Source organism: Corella eumyota, chromosome 5 (genome assembly GCF_963082875.1).
Source record: "Corella eumyota chromosome 5, kaCorEumy4.1, whole genome shotgun sequence".
Lineage (NCBI taxonomy): Eukaryota > Metazoa > Chordata > Ascidiacea > Phlebobranchia > Corellidae > Corella > Corella eumyota.
Genome location: NC_137494.1, coordinates 6,719,622 through 6,740,216, shown reverse-complemented (window position 1 = coordinate 6,740,216; position 20,595 = coordinate 6,719,622). Strand labels below are relative to the sequence as shown.

The 20,595-nt window shown below is 32.4% G+C and overlaps 1 protein-coding gene across 1 annotated transcript; it reads right to left on the bottom strand.

Annotated features, from left to right (window-relative positions):
* Nucleotides 1–5,989: 5,989 nt before the first annotated feature.
* On the bottom strand, nt 5,990–15,038 carry LOC145752504 (uncharacterized). The gene is made up of 5 exons (XM_082568802.1): nt 14,897–15,038; nt 12,787–12,843; nt 10,929–11,005; nt 7,968–8,161; nt 5,990–7,752 (listed from the first exon to the last, which is right to left on the bottom strand). Exons 1-5 carry the CDS (start codon nt 14,985–14,987, stop codon nt 6,303–6,305), a joined length of 1,869 nt encoding a protein of 622 aa, XP_082424928.1. The 5' UTR covers nt 14,988–15,038; the 3' UTR covers nt 5,990–6,302.
* Nucleotides 15,039–20,595: the final 5,557 nt, after the last annotated feature.

Below are 20,595 nucleotides of genomic sequence, written 5' to 3'. Positions count from 1 at the left end.
ATCTTCGGATACATCAGATACATTTATAACAGCTAGTTTTCCAGAACTTGCACACGATTGTCAGGAGAGACCTGTATGTCCCGATTTGAGAACAATAAAGTAATAAAAAGAATCAGATTTTGGCGTTAATCTAACGATAATTCGATAACCATTATAACTAGGCTAAACGGTTTTACCAATAAAGATGCATTTTGTAAACTCGTGCATATAGGCTCATTTGATTTTGGCGAATATGTAGTAAGAAAGTAGTTTTATTGCGTTATTTTAACCACAGCTAAAAAATAAAAATTAACGCTACTTAAAATAAACAAAAATTTTCGTTTTTAGACACTACCAAGCTGATGGAGCCTGCAATAATCCTTTTGATCCAGCTAGGGGAAAAACCGAACGACCCTTTAAACGTCTTTTACCGGCAGATTATAGCGACGGGAGAGGTAAATTTTAAAAGCTAAACATTTTTTGTTGGTGCAGTATGTTTAAAATGAGGCCTGATAATTATTTTTTTCTTTAGGGGCTCCAAGAGGAGGCTCAACATCAGTGGATCTTCCGAGTCCTCGCTACGTAGCAAATATGATGACGGATGAAAACACAACGCCACCAATATCAAACCGAACCACCGTGTTTCTTCCTTTTTGGGGACAATTCATGATTCACGATGTAACGAGCACGCCAACAGCATCAAGTAAATCATTAAGATTATAGATTAAAACCCATTGGTTTAAAAGTTTACAAACCTTGCTAAGTAAAACACAAATGCTTACACGTTAAATAGTTATTAACATAATTTGTGTGTTTTTTCACTAGATTAAACTGCAACTCAACAAAAAACTGTATGTCATTTAACTAAGAACATTACAAATATAGTATCTTTGCATATTTACAAACCAATTTCTTATCAAAACTATTTTGTTTTTTTAGGAGAACCTGATGGTATAGATTGTGATTGTGAGACCCAAGACCCAGAGTGCATGAACATAAAACTTGATGATAGTGATGTTCAATTTGGAATTGGAAAAGACTGCCTTCCGGTGGTGAGATCTGTATCTGTTCCAAATGAGGAATGTGACTCCAGCATCCGGGAGCAAATGAACGAGATCACTGCCTACCTGGATGCTTCGAATGTTTATGGAACAAACCAGGAAGATTTGGATGAGCTTCTGGATGAACATTCCGGTAAATTATATGTTAATTTTGTGGGGAAAAATTTGAAGCTACTAAAGATGGGCGCAAGAAAAAAATTTAAAATAAAAACTCCAATTTCCAATAAATTAGAATATCATTCTAATCTGTTGGTGATCAGTTTGGCAAAAATTGTTTCTCAACCTAAAATATATTTTTTTTAGATATTGGTGAATTGAAAACTGGTAATAACATGTACTCCATGTTTTTCGAACCCGGACCAATTATGCCATTGACAAGTCAAGCTCCAAATGTAAAAACTGCCTGTCCATTTGAAGTTCACAAACCCGCAGAAATCCCATGCTTTGTTGCAGGTATGAATAAGGTTCTATTTATTACAATAGTTTTAATGTTTTCTTCAAGTAGCTAGGTTGTATATATTTAACAGTTGTTAAAAAGAATTACATAACATTTAAATGGGCGTTAAATACTCAAAAATAAAATATAAATACTACAAATATTCCTGTTATAGTAGACATTATAGTATAGTTAAACACTATATTTACCAATATATAAAAATGTTTTAAATACCTGTGATAAAGGTGATGAAAGAGCAAATGAAAACCCATCTCTTACATCAATCCACCACATGTTTTTATCCCATCACAACAGAGTTGTTAGAGATCTAAGTGCCATAAATCCTCTGTGGACAAAAGATGAACTTGTTAATGTAAGAAATATTAAAGTCTTAAGCAATCTTTTGATAAAGAAAATTAAGAAATGTTTTTGTGAAATTTTAAAACTTGGTTAAGTAAACAATTCTATGTTTAGTTACTTGTTTTTTTGCCTACCTTAGGTTGTTCAAGTTTTTTTAGTTCAAAAAAAAAAGAAATTTAAATTTTATCTTTTTTTGCATCTAGACTGCAAGATCAATTGTAGCAACAACAACCCAGAGAATCACGTATGATCTGTTTCTTCCAATCATTTTAGGCCCAGAGTATATGACTCGATTTGACCTAAATTTGCTAAAAAGTGGGGTGAGTTAATAAAAAACAGAAAAAGAAAAAAGCTGCTCCATCAGACATGAGTTTTAAAAAAGTTACTTTTGTTATAAACCAACACACTTAAAAAATAGAATCATTAATTATAAAAACTGATAATGATGTATTAAAAAATCTCCACCTTATAAATTATTTTTCTAGTACTCATACGGATATGATGCTTCTTATGATGCCAGTGTTTCCAACTCCTTTGCCGCTGCAGCCTTCAGAATGGGCCATACTTTAATTCGAGGGCAAATCCCCAGATATGATGAAAACTGGCAAACTGTTGACCCAACATTGATCCTCCATAAAAAGTAAATAAAATTTTAAATGTTTATTTTTTTATTTTGATTTTATTTTGTCCAGCAGTTACAATAGGCAAAAAACTATAATTATTCAATAAATTGAAATTTTTGTAACAGCTTCTTTAATTCTGACACTTTTCTTTCCTCGGCTCATGGACGAGAAAACTCAATTTTAAGAGGAATTTCAAATCTTGCATCTCAAGAAATGGATCCCCAGTTCTCCCAATCACTTCACAACTTTCTTTTTCCTCCATTAGAAGGTTTGAATAATTTTTATTTTATACCAAAAAAATAGTGAATTCTTTACTTTGTTAAAGCATAAGAAAGAATTAACCAAAAACAACAAATTTAGGGCAATTATTTTAGATTTGTTAAAGTAAGAGTTCCATCTTAAAAATTTGGATTTTGTTTAAAATTTTTTAAAAAAGCTGCGACTAATACCAAGTTATTACTAAAATATTAGGTGGTTTTGGCAGCGATTTATTGGCAATCAACATACAGAGAGGACGAGGCCATGGAATTCCAGGTTACAACCAGTTTAGACAGTTATGTGGCATGAGAAGAGCAAAATCTTTTGCTGACTTTACTGATATTCCCGAAGAAAGTCGGACTAAACTGCAATTTATCTACAAGTAAATAATTTTAAGTATTATATTAGTTGAATTAACTTGTTAAATATCGTAATACTTAATTCAAATTTATTTTTAGAAATATTGTTGACGATGTTGATCTTTTTATTGCTGGAATTTCTGAAACACCGGTACGAGGTGGAATGATTGGCCCCACATTTGCATGCATCATCGGTTACCAGTTCCGAGATTTGAAAAAGGGAGATCGATTCTGGCACGAAAATGGAGGAGACCACACTGTGTTTACACCCAGTAAATTTGTTTAATTATTCTGTGAAGAAACACAATAATAAAAACAAAAAATCAAGAAAAAATTGGCCAAATTTTGTGTATATAAAACATGCAGAATTTGTTCTTTAAAACTTAAAGCATTTTAGTTAAAAGGTTTATTTCTTTAAATTATGTTATCAATATATGACATTGCAGGCATATTAAGACCAAGTTATTTAAAATATTCAATAATTGTAAAGGATTAAATTTCAAAAAAATCTTAAATATAATTTAATAATTTAATTATTAAAAGATCAACTTACTGCATTACGGGAATACAGTTTATCAAGAATGTTGTGTGACTATGCTGATGAAACCCAGTCCATACAACACAACCCTTTACTTTTGCCCACTTTGTATGGAAATGGTAGAAGGAGATGTTATGATTACCCCAAGCTTAATCTAGAACCATGGAGGCAACCAATCAAACCAGGAAAATCAGGTATACAATCTTAACTGTTACATAGAAGAGTAACTATGCTAAAAAGCAAGTCTAGATCAGGGCACTTTAGATTGAAAAAGTGTATTGTTGGCAATATTATGACTTATATATTAACCCTTCTACTTACTTTAATAACATATATTTTAATTTTGATTTCAGCCATTAATTTCATCCTTACCCCAAAATTTCCCCTTGGTTTAAATGAAAAGAAGAATGAGGCTTACAACAGGTTACTTATAAGTCGGCCTGATGACATATGTGCTGAGGCACATGGTGCAGTGATAACAACCTTATATTCTGGACAAAAACTTATCCAATTCCAATGTCTTCCAGGTACCTTAAGAGGAACTTTCTATCCACCTATAACAAGAAATGGTAAGTGAAACATATTTTATGACCTAAATATAAAAAAAACAAGCCTTGATTTGTAATTTTAAACTTAATTTTTAAAATTCTTACTAGCGGTTTGGAGTCGATGGGAGTCTACCAAAAAAACAGATACCGGAGATGACATAGAACTTAGAGATTTTCAACACATTTGTATTAAACCAATTGCTATTCAAGCGCAAACTATCAGAGGGGTAGGTGCTAGATACCAATAATAATTGCCTAAAACAATACCAATGGACACTAAAAAAACTTGTGTGTTTTTCAAAAAAAATTAATGGATTGCTATTTTTTAATAACTTTTAGAGTCTACAACTGAATGTTTTATGTTTAGATACCTGCCAGGAGAACTGGAAATGTTTTTGAAGAACTAAGTCCATCACAAGGTTTAGTTTGTCGAAGAAAACACCAAGCAGATGGAAAATGTTTTAACTATAAAGTCAGATATCTTTGCACCTCTTGTAAGTACCAGATAATTTTTGCATATTTTTAAGCTTTTCAAAATTTAAACTGTGAGGATACTTAAGGCAAAATATTTATTTTAACCAATCTATATGAGCCAAATTAAGCCATGGCCCATACCTAACAACATATTAGGCAAAATTTATTTATTTTTTTTTGTATATATCTTTATCCTCGATGTGAGAAAGTCGAATGCGCGACTTAAACATTGAGTAACAACTGTTACTCCAACCCAGTCTCGACCCTTCAGCAGTTTGGGATATTATAGATTATAATTGCCCAATAATTGTGCTGCTAATTAAGGGCTGGCTCAGCCGGAGTTCACACCGTTTATAGCGCCTTACTCAAGGGCGCTGCAGCATGAGAGCAGTGGGGATTGAACCCACGACCTCGTGGTGGTGTAACAAGTGTTCTTACCACTACACTACGCTGCCGGTATTATACACATTGCATAGCAACCTTTAATTAACAAAAAAAATTTTCTTTTAGTGCGACAATATTAAGACATGCTACAAGTAAAAAAACCTAATATAATCTTACTTACTACATCCTGCTGCAGCTGCTTTTGTTACTCTAAATGTTTAAATATTTTTTTAAATTTATGTGTTTTTTTTCTATCGAATGGAAGTAAGTTATATACTAAACAGTTTGTGGTGTTATAATAAATTTGATTACTAGTAGTAAAATAAAAGTAATGTAAAAAATACCAGTTGGTGTGTTGATAATTATATAAATGAAAGTAATAGGCTTTATAAACTTAAATATAACATTATACCAAATACACATTTCAAATATGGTAAATATGGTAAAAAACTGTTTTTAAAGCTAAGTTAAAAACTTAATACGTTATTTTAAGACATAAAAACGAATATCACCAAGAAGTAGTTAATTTAAAACAGTATAAAAATTATTGTGCTTGTTTACTCAAGAATCATGATCAAAAAATCATCTTTTGCTTTTTTTAAACTGAATACTTATAAGTTGAACCTTGCTTTAGGACTAGAAATACTAAATAGTAACCTGCCAAAAGGGCAATTAAACAATGTTTTTTCAATAACAACACACTAATACATTGGGATTTTAAAAAATATCATAAAAATCACAGGTTATTTCTTGTGTTGCGAACCTATTACAACTAGCAGCTCCTGATGTCAACTTTAAATTTTTTTTTTATAAAACTAAAGAATCTTGTTAGCATTTCAAACTTTCGTCGACCTTCAATTTTAAAAAAATTAAAAATACGAAATTTGAACGTATACATGTGCCTTGCCTAAGCCGTATATTAGGCCATATGCTTGTTTAATCCGACACACGTGAATTGTGATATAAATTTATTATTTTAAAACAAACGGAACTTGAATGAGATCACAGTCAACTGCAAACACAAGAACAACGTTCAGCGCATATATAATATTCATAATAGTGTTTTTAACAAAAGAAAATAAAGTTTAATTGATATTCTTATTGAACCAGCATATAGAATATTTAAACTGTCTTGATGGTTAATAAAATAGAAAAAAGTAACATCGTGGCAGTAGGTAGTTAAAATATTCAACCAGCAACTTAAAACTTTAGTGTTTAACATCTTAATGAAAAAGTTGATTTGAAAAGTACAGTGCAAAGAAAGTGAGATTTTTGACCGGTATTAAAAAACCCGCTCTTTTATAGGATGTTTATGAAAATCGTTACTGCGCGTCTTTTTACGCTTTCTAATCAATTCGCCGACTGCTTCTCGAAAACTAGGCCTTCTTGTTTTATTTAAGTCGTTCTGAACATAAACTTTGGGTTTGTTTGTGGTGGGATGCGAACGCCTAGACGTCGGTTCGAACTCTCCGGTCGTATTTGAATCGTTGCTTATCATGGAAGCGAGAGAAGTGGTCGAGGCGCGGAAATAAATTCGGTCGTCTGCAAGCGTTGAAGCGGAAGAGATTGACGAATCAGACGTTGCCGGAGACAAAGTTTCTTTTATTTTGCTGCTAGGGCCGTAAAACGTTCCCTTCAAAAACTGTTTTAATAAATTCTGGGCGGGGTTTCGCTTTTCTTCTTTAAAAGTTTGAAAACTCGGTTTCTTGCCACCCACCTCCAGTAAAGGCGAAACCGAAAATTCCCCGTTTTTACCCGACGCCCATGATTGATTCGAATTTTCCTGGTGGTCTGGAACACCGTTGGGGAAAAAACGAAACTTGCTGCTTGTTGAGGCCAGGACTGGGGCCGACTTGGGTGGGTAATTAGGACTCGACTCTTGAAGAGCTTTTTCAATACACTCGCCATCTGAATGCACTCCATTTACGGTAATTGTCAAATTCTTTTTATTCATAGATGTTTTTCTTTGTACGGTGACACCCTTTGTTTTCGTTTTGTCGGACGACGGTGTCGATGAAATTGTTACAGTTTTTCGTCGCGTGTGGGCGCCAGTGTGTTCAGGCAAAAAAATGTCGTCCTCGAGCATTGAGTGGTCGCTTAAATCGAAGTTCTCGTCGGTACTGGTTGATATGGTGATCTCAGATGATGCTTTGTTCAACCGGTTTGTTTTAAGACTCTGTCTTATCCAGGGCCCAGAGTTCGCTGTGAACCTTGTCGACATCGCACTATCCATGGTGTGATAATGACTGTGCTGGTACAAACCTGTAGGCGATGCTGTTTCCACATCGCGGTCAGAATCCCCGCTCGTGTTCGGGGTTTCGTTGAGCGTGCTCAGAGAAACACATTTCTCGTTTAGTGCCGGGTTATGGTTAGAATAAAACCCAGAGTTCGTGTTAGATTGATTAACAACGTATCGCGGTGGCCTACGCTTGTTTCGCTGGTCGTTGCCGTTCTGCACGTTTTTATCGTCTAAACTAGTTGTAGACCGTGCGTTCGAGGATAAATGGCCTCGAATTAAATGCGCCACCTGACGGAAACTTCGGCGTCGTGTAGTCTGGCCGTGGGTTGCTGCAAATTGGGTAGGGGAGATGTTTATTCGAGTCTTGACCAGCCTAAACGCCAATCTAAAAGCGTCTTCTACTTCGGCGTACGATTCTGCAGCCGACGTTTCGATGAAAAAGGAATTTGGTAAAATTTTAACAAATTCTTCGCCCTCTGAACGCTTTACCTCTCTAAAATACAACAAAACAATATTAAAAAAATTCTGTAACTGGTGCAAAATAGAAAGCTTCACTCGAAATATATTTTTTCCAACTCTTTCACATCAAATGTACACCATACATGTTATAAATAAAGGCATTTATTTGCCCGTAACAGGGAAAGAGTTCAAACGCAAACTGTTAATGTAAGGTGTATATAAACTACTTTAAAAAACCTAAAAACCAACCTAAAATGATCCAGATCTGACTTATTGCCCACCATTAGGATCGGGACGGGTTTTTGTTGGTTGTTTGTCTGACCCAATTGTATTTCATGCGCCGTGGAGCAAGCATAATCAAACGAGTCTCGATTACACACACTATACACAAGGAGATAGGCATCGGTCTTGGGGGCCAGCTTCTTTAGGCTTAGAGATCGGTCCTACATCAAAAAAGGGGAATTAGTTACGTTTTAAATAGACCGACTGGCTATAGTTATGGTGTAAACATTAAACCTAAAGAGCTAATGCTAAATTCCGGTAATTTAATAGTTTAATAAATTGCTTTGAACAAATACCAAAAACAAACAAAGAAAATTAAATTTCTAGCCTATGTCGGTTCATATAACTGGTACATTGGGTAATTATAAAAAAAAGGCTGTACAAAATGTATATCTACACACCGCATTTTGTAAAAGAAAATTTGGTAAGATATAGTGGAGGTGTGTTTTGTTTGCATAATTGGGATAAGGATCTAATCTAAAATAAGTTTATGTATTTTGCCCGGTTCATAAACCTCTAATGACCTTGACCTATACGAAATATTACTTTTAAAAGGAAAATCTTATAAACACGTTAGATATAAAACAATAAAACATACCGCTTTGACAACCGGGCTCTAAACAAACCGTTTTTCGTTTAATAAGCAAATATTGCTTTCCTTAAAAGTTAATTCGTCAAACGGAATAGTAACAATATTTACTCAAAGCCAAGCCGAAAACAAATTCGCATTGTTCTGTAATTGCGTTTCGTTTTTTAAGTATTTACATAGGAGCCATTGGTACGTAACTTGGGTAACTTTCAATGCTTGTTTATGATGATTGAAAGCGCTGTGCGTGTGTCAATGCTCTAGCTATATCACGCATTAACTTAAGGGCCAATGTACCCAAGCTATAGCATAAAAAATACAAAGCCAAAAAAAAACAAATTTACAAGTAACCCAGGTGTCTAAGGCTTTTGGTATTTACACAAACGTGTCATAAAATGAAGAAAAATGTAAAGAACCAAATAGAGATTACACCAAACACGGAGGCATTTATTTTATAACATATCATTCTTAATTAACAACAAAGTTGAAAGGTTCTGTGACAATTGATGAACTGCCTTCGCAATTAAATGGAATAAACGGATCAATGCTCTATGTTTAATCATGCGCAGAGCAGACAAACAAATTGAAAATTCCTTAACGAATTATTCACGGGATGTAAGGGGTGTAGTTTTTAGGTTCTGTGGTGTCGTAAAAATACACCTGTCTTAGCGTGAAGCTTCCTGTTTAACTGCATCACTTCGCGATTCGAAATAAGTTATTTTTAGAAATAAAACTATTTTCTCTATCCGAGTTAACTAGGTTTTGTTCAAAACACTTGAAATGTCAAAAGGCCCACCAAAGAATCAAAAATTATATACATGTCTAATGACCTTATGTTAAGTATAAGTGTAATTTTTTTAATTAAAACTTATTTTTAAGCTTATTTAAAAATACATAAATCGATTTTGTTTACGAAAATTTGACTTTTCAGAAAATTTTTTGTATTTTTGGTGTGGCATAACTTTTAAAAAGACCTGGTCGTGAGTCACGGGTGCATTACAAATCCCACTACTTTGTGTTTTTTGGTGAGTTACGCGAGCACATAGTTATGCTTATGTAATCGGATTAATCGTATATGCGGGCGTCGGTTGAAATTTGATTAAGGTTGTCATGCTGTTTGCACACAAACATAAAGAAGCATTAGGATAGGCGAAAATGACGTAAATGTCGTGTCCAAATGTCTCGAGTTTTGACCTTTGGTTGGGCCCGATTTTCAAGTTTTTAATGATTTTTAAGCGGTTTGTTCCGAAAAAGCTTTTAGTCGTGGTACTCGTCAGGTGAGCGTTGTAAAACTGACAAAGCACAAAATTCCAAATCTCAAAACCAAAGAAAAAACTGCAGGATCAAACCGAACGGTATTTACCTCCATACGTTCTACAGTAGCCCGATGTTTACACATCACATCGTTGATTGTGCGATTTTAGCGTTACGAAACTCGTAAGCTTGAGTATTGAGCGTAAATACACGTGTAATACATTACTGATGGCCAACGGGGGCCTATGTAAAGTACATTACTCACCTGAGCAAACGAACGAGATATATTCGGTCTGAAAGATTTACATCTAATTATGTTTAATGTTATATTAGCCAAGGAGGTAGTTCAAATAAAATATTGAGCCTTTAAAAAATTCAAAGTTTGCCACTACTCTAATATCATATATGATATGTTAAAAGCCGTATCACAGTGTTTTTCAATTTATTTTAGCCACAAAGCATTACATCTTTAAACACTAAATGAAAACTTTATTTTTTACTACATTTTAGTCCGTAAAATTAAATTCAATTAGTTTACATACGAAAAAAACAATAATTGTTTAGCGTATTTTTAAGCGTTCATTCTTGTTTATTTACAATCTTTCTTAAAAAGTTGCAATACTATCTTTCTATAAATTATTAAACTGGTATTTACATTTGTTAAATCCTATTTTACAAAACACGGTTATCGCGTATTAGTAATGTAAACATAAGGTAATAAATAACTTGGCATGTTTATTGGCGTGGGAGAAATGCGTGAACTTGTTTTCCTAATGGTTTAGAAGAAGTTAATGTGTAGGCGTAACACCCAGAATAAACTCGGCGATTGAAAATGTAAAAACAAGAATTTAAATAACATTGACTTGGTTTTTACTAAATTTAGCAATATTAGCCAAAATTTAAAAAATTTTTAAAAAAACAAGATTTTAAAAACCATTGTTTATCTTGTTTGACCTATTTTTTTTTTGGGGGGGGGTTTTAAATGTTTGGATTTTCATGACATTGGCATAGCACTATTTAAAATAAATAGAAATACAAAAAAAAATATTTTAATTAATTGGATGTAAAAATGTAAAAATGTTGCTTACCTGTTCTAATAAGGCATCACATATTTCAGCAGTTACCCAATTCCCACCTAAATTAACTTCATGTTGGTATGAGATTTCTGAATATAAATAAGCATGTCTGTTTTAATTGAATGCAACAGTATGGCAAATTGGATTGCGTTGTGATATTTACAATTACAAAAAATAAAAAAAATATTAGTTTATGAAACAAATATCGGGCAAAATTCAATTGTTAGCCCAACAGCCCGGATTTTAATTGTCGTAATATAGTCGCAACTCGCAATTAAAATTTGATTTATTACCCGGCACTACAAACGGCTGATTTTTTAGTTTAGATGCCTGTAAATTGGACATATCTTACACTACGGTCAATAAATAACATTGTTATGAAAAATTATTAACCCATTTTTGCTTAATGCTTTAGTTTGTCGTTAATATTTTAAAAACTTAAATAATCAACATCAAGTTTGTAAGATAATGGAATTGCTAAACGCACTATTTTTGCTTCATTTAAAAATAGGCTTTGCAGCCTTATTTTTAAAACTATTTTTTGAATAGTTCAAGTACAGGTTAAAAGTTTATTTTTAAACTCAGCCATGTGAAAGTAATCAAGACCAAGTTTATTGATTAGGTAACTAAATCGCCTTAACTTAACTTTATCTAAGCTGTGGGGGGTAAAAATATCATAAAGCCTTTCAATAAATAAAATAAACAAAAGGTATATTTTAATTTTTGGGGTAAAACCGAGCGTTTGTGTTTTTAATAAGTGTTAACCTGCAAACCCTAATACCCAGTAAAGCATGGAGATTAGGTTGTAATTTAACTCAAAGCCTGGTTCAAATCTAAACCTGACTTCGCATTAGCGTTTGTGCAGTCCGGCACATTACACCTGTCAATCAAACTCGCCGAGTAAAACACAGGGTTGCCAAACCACAAAAAACGCGAAATTTTTGCCATCAGTCAATCGGGCCAAACTAATCGGAACCAAAATGTTATACCAAGCCAAAACTTTGTTGATACGATTTAAGGGAAAATATCCCTTAAAAAAACTTCTAACTTTAGACCTGAATTTTAATCAGATAAAACACGTTTAATCGATTTTAAGTTTTTCGATAATAGAAAAATTGTAAAAAATTTATTAGAATGGTAAATTTAGGCTTGGAACCAAGCGGTGACATGTTACTTCGTTATTTCGAATCAATAACAATCTACGTCATCAACCAGTAAAATGACCTTATCGTAAAAAATCTGGAAATAAAATACCAAAAGTGGCACGGACCGCTTCTTTAAGACTTTTGAACATTGACATACAAATATTTAAAAAATAAAAACAGTTTTTAGAAAAAATAAATCTAATTTTTTTCGAATTTTAAAATTTTGCTCTATTTGCAATATTCTGCCTGCGGTTGGTCAAAAACGGTCAATTATCGTATTTTACGGCTTGGATAATGACGTAATCGGTGCGTAATGACGTCATAAACCTGTCGAAGCGTGCCACAGAGCGAAATTATCGGCACCTCGGTGTTTGCGTTGCTAATCCTTTGACGAAGAATGATTTCTTGTGAAAATTGATTTTCAAACAATAATAAGTTAACAAACTGACTAACACCTATCTCTTGTGTAAGGTGTTGTTGTATGTAAACAACCAAAAATACCAAAGTCATCGTTTTTAGGTAAATTGGTAAAAATTTTGTTGCATAAAACTTCTAATAGTTTAGGCCGTTTTCGTTTTTGAATTTTTTTTTTAAAACGTCAAAATTTGTATCAAAAATATTCTATAGCTAATGGCAGAGTGTAAAGACCTTTTTTGGAATTACACATACCACTGAAATTTGTGGATTAAAATAAACTATTTTATTTGAATATGTTAAAATCTTACCGATATTTGAAGCATATTCTCCAATAAATCTCTTCGTAAGAAAACGTACAACCAATGCTAAAAAATAAACAAAAATTTAATTAAAAAAAAAAAATTTTTAAATATTTTTTTGATATCTATGTAAATATAATTTAAAAAAATGAATTAGATTAATGTATATTTGTAACATATTTAATAAACCTGCCTAAACCCTACAATATTACCCACAATATGACACTTTATCAAATTATCATCCCCTTAATAAAACATAGGCCAAAAAGGGTCATTCAATATCGTATACATTCTGACGTAGGTATGTCAAATCGTGTGTATTTTGTTAAATTACATTGATTAGATAAGACGGGTTGTTACGAGGAATTGTGTTGTGTTTCGCGAAAGCGTAAAACGCGATTACATAATAGATCAACCTAAATAAATAGTCGGGGATATTGCATGACGCTGATAGGCTACTTTTAAATCAATAATAACCTGTGGTAATACAATTTAGGACATTTATTCCTTTAATGTTTTGCAATATCGGCATTTATATTAAAGTTTAATTTCAAGTGATCGAAAATTCTACTTTTTTAAGGTTAAGAATAAAACATTTTTTTCCTTTAAAATTAGGCCAAATTTATTTGGTTTAACACATGGTGGTCCACCTAGCATTTACATTAAAAAAGCCATGGGTTACTCGATAGGTACAATATTAAAGCATTTTCACAGGTAAGGCAATGCGATACTTGGTTAAAGAAGACCGGGTATAGGCATTTACGTTCCTTGATTTAATAATGGACTCTTACAGCCCGGTTTCCGCGCTTGTTTTAATGTTAGCTCGTAAACTTTTACGATTGGTCGTTGGCGCCGCGGCGGTGTAATAATATCGCGCATAAAAAAGTGCTTACTACGTTTACATAATATTTAGTAACAGATTAAATAGAGTCGCTATAGGCTTTGAAATATGCAATACCCAATGAAGGCTATTTAAATATTGGGGCTAACAGACGCATAGCCCTAAAAAATCACTTAGAAATATATACCCTTAAATTTTTTTTTTGTATATATCTTTATTTTCGATGTGGGAAGTCGAATGCGTGACTTAAACATAGAGTAACAACTGTTACTCCGACCCAGTCTCGAGTTGCCTTCAGCAGTTTGGGATATTATAGATTATAATTGCCCAGTAATTATGCTGCTGATTAAGTGCTGGCTCGGCAGGAGGTCATACCGTTTATAGCGCCTTACTGCATGAGAGTAGTGGGCAGTATGAGAGTAGTGGGGATTGAACCCACGACCTCGTGGTGGTGTAGCAAGTGTTCTTGTGTCAGATTTTATTGTCAGATTTTATTTATTATTTATTTTTTATATCAGCCCATTTACTTTACAGTTTAAATTATACTTTTACAGTTAAATCATAAATTGAAATATAGCCTTAATTATTTAAACGTCGCTTTCGAGTAAACCATAAAGTTTCCAGACGTATATATATATGCATGATTAATAACGTCAATAAAACATGCTGTTAAAATGATATCATCCAACTTTTTACGATATATCGAAAATGTCACAAAAATATTTGTAACAAAATGTGTTTTAGACAATAGTTTTATTGTTGTGGCTGAAAAAAAGGCAAGCGCATTTCGGTTCTAAACAAGATGCGCATCTAAAGTTGTTATCTGCAACCAATCTAAACTATTCCGACCTGATATTGCTTGTCATAAACGTCATTTCTACGTCAACTTAAAACACTGTATCACATAATAAATCAGAAATGAACATAGGCGTTATCTTATTCTCATGAAGGGTTCTTTTAAAATTTTTAAGATTCGCATGCCACTTTAATCAATGAAGACTTAGTGCAGTTCTTTGTTGTGTAAAATTCTTTTTTGATAACCATATACAATACTCTTTTTTAATATAAACACCATTTTATAAAGTTATTGTGCCCCAAATAAAGCAAGTCTTAGAATTTTAAAAGCACAATAAAAGTTATATTCTCAGTCTTAAATGTCTATTAATTTGTAATCATTTGTAGACTTCATGAAATTGGTTAATTTGTACAATAAAAATGAAGCAATAATACAAAATTTAAAACATTAAATATATTTTTTTTAGAATTATTATAATTTACCTGATTTCCCCACTCCCCTATCTCCAAGAACCACTATCCGTACATTTGGATTCGAATTATTATTATTGTTGGCTAGACTATACCGTCTCATTTTTCCCTACTTTACGACAGCATTTGTTCCTAACAATATACTCGCTATACAATCACCTGAATATAACAAACGACAGGTATATTTACTTTGCCTGGAGAAAAAGGATTACATTGTATGGTGTATTTATATATATACATATCGATTTTTTTGCTATATGCTTGTTTGCTAATTCGTAAGTTTTATTTCGTCGGTCATTTCTTTATTGATTTCATTTGAAAGTGTATTAAATTGCGTTTAATCAATTTAGTAAAGTTTATCGTGCTGATATTTTATGAACGTTACTTTAAAACTGTAACCATTACTAGTACGCAAATGAAGTTTAATACTACGTAAACCAGTAAATATTTCAATAACTGTTACGTATATTTCGCAGAAAATTAACCGCTATCTCAAGTTTAAGGTTAAGCATTGTACTGTACGGCCAAGAAAAGGCAAATAATTAGGGGATGGGAAAGCTGTTCGTGAGAGACCTTCTGAAATTGACTTTTGGGTCATAGTCCAAACCATATATTATCATTTATATTCGGATCGCCTTTGTGTAAAGTAATATAACACGAAATACGATACGTCCGGCTGATTATAAATATATAACTGCGAAGAAGCGGTTATTAGATGATTATATTTAAATTAAGTATTCAACTTAAAACAAGTCTTATGACATCACATTTTAATTTAAAAAGATTCTTTTTTTTTATAAAAAAGTTTAGATACGGGTCTGCAAATTTCTTTTGTCGTACGAAAATATTTTTCTTGCTGTTCAAGCTAGCGATTCGGGTTGAGCGAGCGTCAATAACCAACTACGTAGCCATAGTTGATACCAGTGCGTGTTGACTGATTAGCTTGGATTCGAAGTAAATAACAGTATTATCACACACTGCCTGACTATTAAGTTAAAGGTCGTCACGCACTAACCAGTTTAAATAGACAGCGCACGAACCCGCTTAAGCTTGAGCATAACATCGAAGGTCTACACCCGCAATAATCCCATTTGATTAAGCTGGCTTCGTTCTGTTGCTGCCAACACCGATATTAAAACACGGTGGTCAGAACACTGTCTCTATAGGCTTTTTCTTAATGAGGTAATGAAATTTGGCGCTAAAGCTAAAGATCTTAAGGTCTTAGATACCACATTAGTTTCGCATGCTGATCACGTTTATATCAATCTTATAAACGTCAGGCTTGAATTGCGATTAATGGAGAACACTATCACCTACACAGCTTTCCTATTTGAACTAGGCCGACCGTAAAAGCATTCGGGTACTTGTACTTTTTCGGAATAGTTTTTAAACTGTCAGGCTAGATCTTGATATTTCTGTAGATATTAACTAAGCGGTTTAAATCATCAATCACACCTGTTTTTATCATACCCTTTCCCGTCACTTTCGGCCTTCTAATGAGATACCAAAACCAGCTTTACATTTTACGAGATTTGTTTGACAAAAACATCAGTCGAAAATCGCGCGATTAACCAGCACGACCTGCCGAGCTAGCAGTGTATCATAATTATTCTTCTTTTGTTCTTGCTCCCGAATTTAACGACTGGTAATTACTGGCAAAATAAGTAAAATCCCGTCAGTTTTGTGCACCTGCCTGCATATAGCCTTCTAGCTTCAACTCGAACGAAAGATTACATCTAATTCTAGCGTATTATAGGCTAAAGTAGTGTCCTGCGGCTGGTATGTACGCTGGCGATAACGCCGCGGTACTGATTCGCAAACTGGCGGACACGAGTTCTCATTTTACGGCGCACTTATCGTACGGCCACTGTCAGTCTTCGGTGCCTTTTTTCCAGCTTTGCTTGTGTAACTTAGTGCATAGCAGGTACTTTAACACGTCCTGTTTGTTTTCGTTTTGCACCGCGGGCAAAGGCCGCCTACTACGATTTCGCACGAATGTTTGCTTATACGAATGGCTTATAGTACATGTCGCCTTACACCTATTCGGCGAGAAAAAATCCATTAGGTCGCAGCAAGTGTTAACACTTCGATATATGAACTTTTATACTTCCAAAAAGGAGAATTGTAAATTTTAAACTCTTGCCTTAATATGCATATCTTTTTTATCAGAAAACTTATTTCTATGTGGTTACATAACCCGAAAAGGCCTCCTTATTCTACTAATTTTTTATGCCTTTTTTTTTTTTTAATTTTTTTTTTATAAAAATTTGCTACACTCGACAAAATTAAAAAAAACTTTGTTACATAAGAGAAATTTGTGGCATAGCTTAACTTGTCAAAGAAACCTGGCATTTACAAAAATATTTTCAAATAATCCAGTTGACACAAGTCTTAGGTTATTGACATTCGCATATTAAATGCCCTTTTTAAATTACATACCTCGCAAAACGGTTAAGCCAAAAGCACGTCACCGCTGAAACTTAGCCTGATACTCTTATGATCCTAAATTAAATCCTTTTATATATACCGCTTTATTATTATATATTATTCGTTTCAAGCCTACGACTAGTTTTGTATTATTGACTATATACAATACACTTCTATTTATTTTTCTTACTTGAGCGAATGACTGCCAGTTCATGCTACAGTAAAGGTGTAAATATAGGTATTCTAATATTCTAATCTTTTAACTAGTCTCAAGTTACGGGTTCAAACCCCAGTAAAAGCTGTTTTTGTTTCAGCTTTTAAAGCGTAACGGATTATGTAGCTTTAATGGGTATGTACGCTTGCCAATATATTTTGATTGACGTTTTTAACCACACGGTTGCTTGTAAAAATGTCAATTGTCCAATTTTCGAGGCAATAAAACCAATGAAATTGTCATTCCAAAAACAGCCTACGTCTATATATTCTATTAATATTTTGTCCACTTAAAACAGTGTCTTTAAAAGTTGTTAATAACCACCAGTATTGATAATAACTTTTGTACAAATAACAAAAAACTGTAAATATGTTGTTTTTTTTTTCAAAATATTTCAGCAAAGTTTGTTACTGGTTTGCATATGATATGATGTGTAAATGCTGTAAACAGAAAGCATCTTAAGGCCTATAAATTACCATGGTTTTTCTAACAGACCATAAACAAAACAATACCAAATTCTGAAAACATGTCATAAATTGTAGTTAACTGAAATCAACAAGAAGTCTAAGAATAAAATTGTTTTTGCATAAACCAAAAGTTAACTTAAAAACTTTAAATCTATATTTAATTTTTCTGTTTTGTTGTCAATATTTTGATGTAAACAGTTAGATTTAAGAAAATTGAGTTATATTAAAGTAATTTAAAGCATATATGAAAGCCACATAAACGTAGCGCAACAAAACAACAACATTGGTATTTCTTTCAGAAATATCAAGTATCGATTTATTTAAAAAAAAATAATTTAATTTAAAACTTTGGCGTTAATCACTAAATCTACCTGTATTTAATTGTAATGGAAAAATTAATTAAAAGTGTTATATTAAAGAGTTTTTTTTGTAAGTGATGTATATAGCACGTTAGTATGGTTGTTACTGAATCATAAAATGCCTAATAAACAACAAAAACTTAAAAAGTAAATCAAATTATTTGAAGTTAAAACCATTTTTGTGTTCAGTGACACCAACTTTATCAATTTTTAAGTAAAAAAAATCGCTAATATAGAACTTTAATAAATTTTTAAAATTACTACTTTCATACTGAAATTGATGAATATTTCACTCGTAGGTAAGCAATTAAACCGGCGTCAATATAGAAGTGCGCAATATTTTAAAACTATAATATTAATAAAAGGGTACTCAGACAGAAAATTTAACCTAACTTTTAAATTAACAAATGTCTCCTTAATTATTTTTTTCGATATATATTAAAAAAACTAATTGCCATACTTTTGGCTGGGCTTCTTTAGGCCAAAAAAATATCTAAAGTAAACAATTTTGTTGAATTACGTAAAACGGCATTTTTATTTTGCAACAAAATTTTTGTGGTAGTTAATTGGCCTTTTCTGACGTATTAAAAAATAGTCATTATCATTTTTATTTTTTTCAATACAATTTGCCTTAGTTTTCAATACAATTTCAATACAATTTGCTTTAGTTTTTGTATTTTTATATTAAAAGGGTGTTATAACTATATGTAATTTTCTATTTACAGTCATTGTACTTTGGTATACACCTTAATATATAAACACCTAAAGCTTATGTTGCGACAATTGTAAATGATTAACACACGTGCTTTTTTAGGTTTTAGGAACCAAGCACTTATCTTATTTATTGAGCGTACCACAAAAACGATTGCCTTAACACATTATCCATATTGAAATATAACAATAGAACGTGTATATACTTTAAATAATAAGACCACACAATTTGAAATTAACTTAAAGGTTACAATAGGTATAGACTTAACTATGGCTATTAGATATGCGCTTCAAAATGTAAATAACTGGCAATTAGTGAGAATTTTGGCCAAATTGCCCATCCGACGTTTAATTAAGACTCCCTGTTATACCAAATGGGCATTTTGTTTACCACTTTTACAAAAACTATAAATTTAATTATCAGGCCTATATCAAAACAATGTCTTCAACAACACCGTATATTTTTAATTTGCTTACGTATGCTAAAACAACATTGCGTGCCGTTTTGTAAAACATTTTGCAATTTGAATTCTCCGTTGCGTAAATTATTATTTTGTTAAAAATATTTACCCATACAAGACACTCTATCAGACATTAGTTGGCCGATTGTGCTTTATATCACTTTTTTATTAGATGATTGCCATTCAATTAAAAGATTATCCTGAGCACACTTAATTACGACTTCCTTATTATAATAATTAGCCAGAAGATTTCCGAAAATTTTGTAAGTGCTGCGGATTGAAAATTTGTTAGCAAAATTTTTATTGAAGGAATGTCATTAACTTGGTTGTTTAACGCCATATTATGTATAGACCATTTAATTTCTATTGGACAAAACGTTAGAAAATTGAAAAAAACCTTTACAAAAGCGTTTTTTGAATGTCGTTTGCACTTTTATTGTAAATTAGATTGACGTAAATTTGTGTTTAGAAAAAAATTTTAACGAAAATGTTTTTAACTTCGAATTACTGCTGTTTTGTAAGGATATGAGATACTATTTTTAACGCTTGTTTTATTTAGCTAAAAATAATTTTTGTTTTCATATTAAAATGTTAAGATAGACAAAAACATGAACGCACAACAGACTATGCAAAAAAACCTTCCACAGCAACATTTTTAAACTGAAACAATTTTTTTTTTTAGGTTTTATATTTTATATTGGGGAAAGGTGTTCTGTTATTACGTGTTTTTGAACTATCCGTAAACGCCGGGCTCAAATGGTGTGCCGTTGGTGCGGCTTGAACCCGAAACCTTTCGGCTCGTAGTCCGACGCCATGACCGGTTCGCTGCACTACCGGACCTGAAACAATATATTATTTTTTTTTTTTTTTATTTTTTTATTTTTTTTTTGAAACAATATATTAAGTTTTAAATCTCCCCGCTATAGCTCAACACCTCTACCTAGCTAACATTTTCATTGAGGAATTTTCCTCTTTTAAGCGGTTTTTAGACTAATATTTCAACTTTAAACTATAGTTTTAAACCAAGAAGCTTTTAATATTGATTATAGCTAGGAAATATACATTTGCAGAT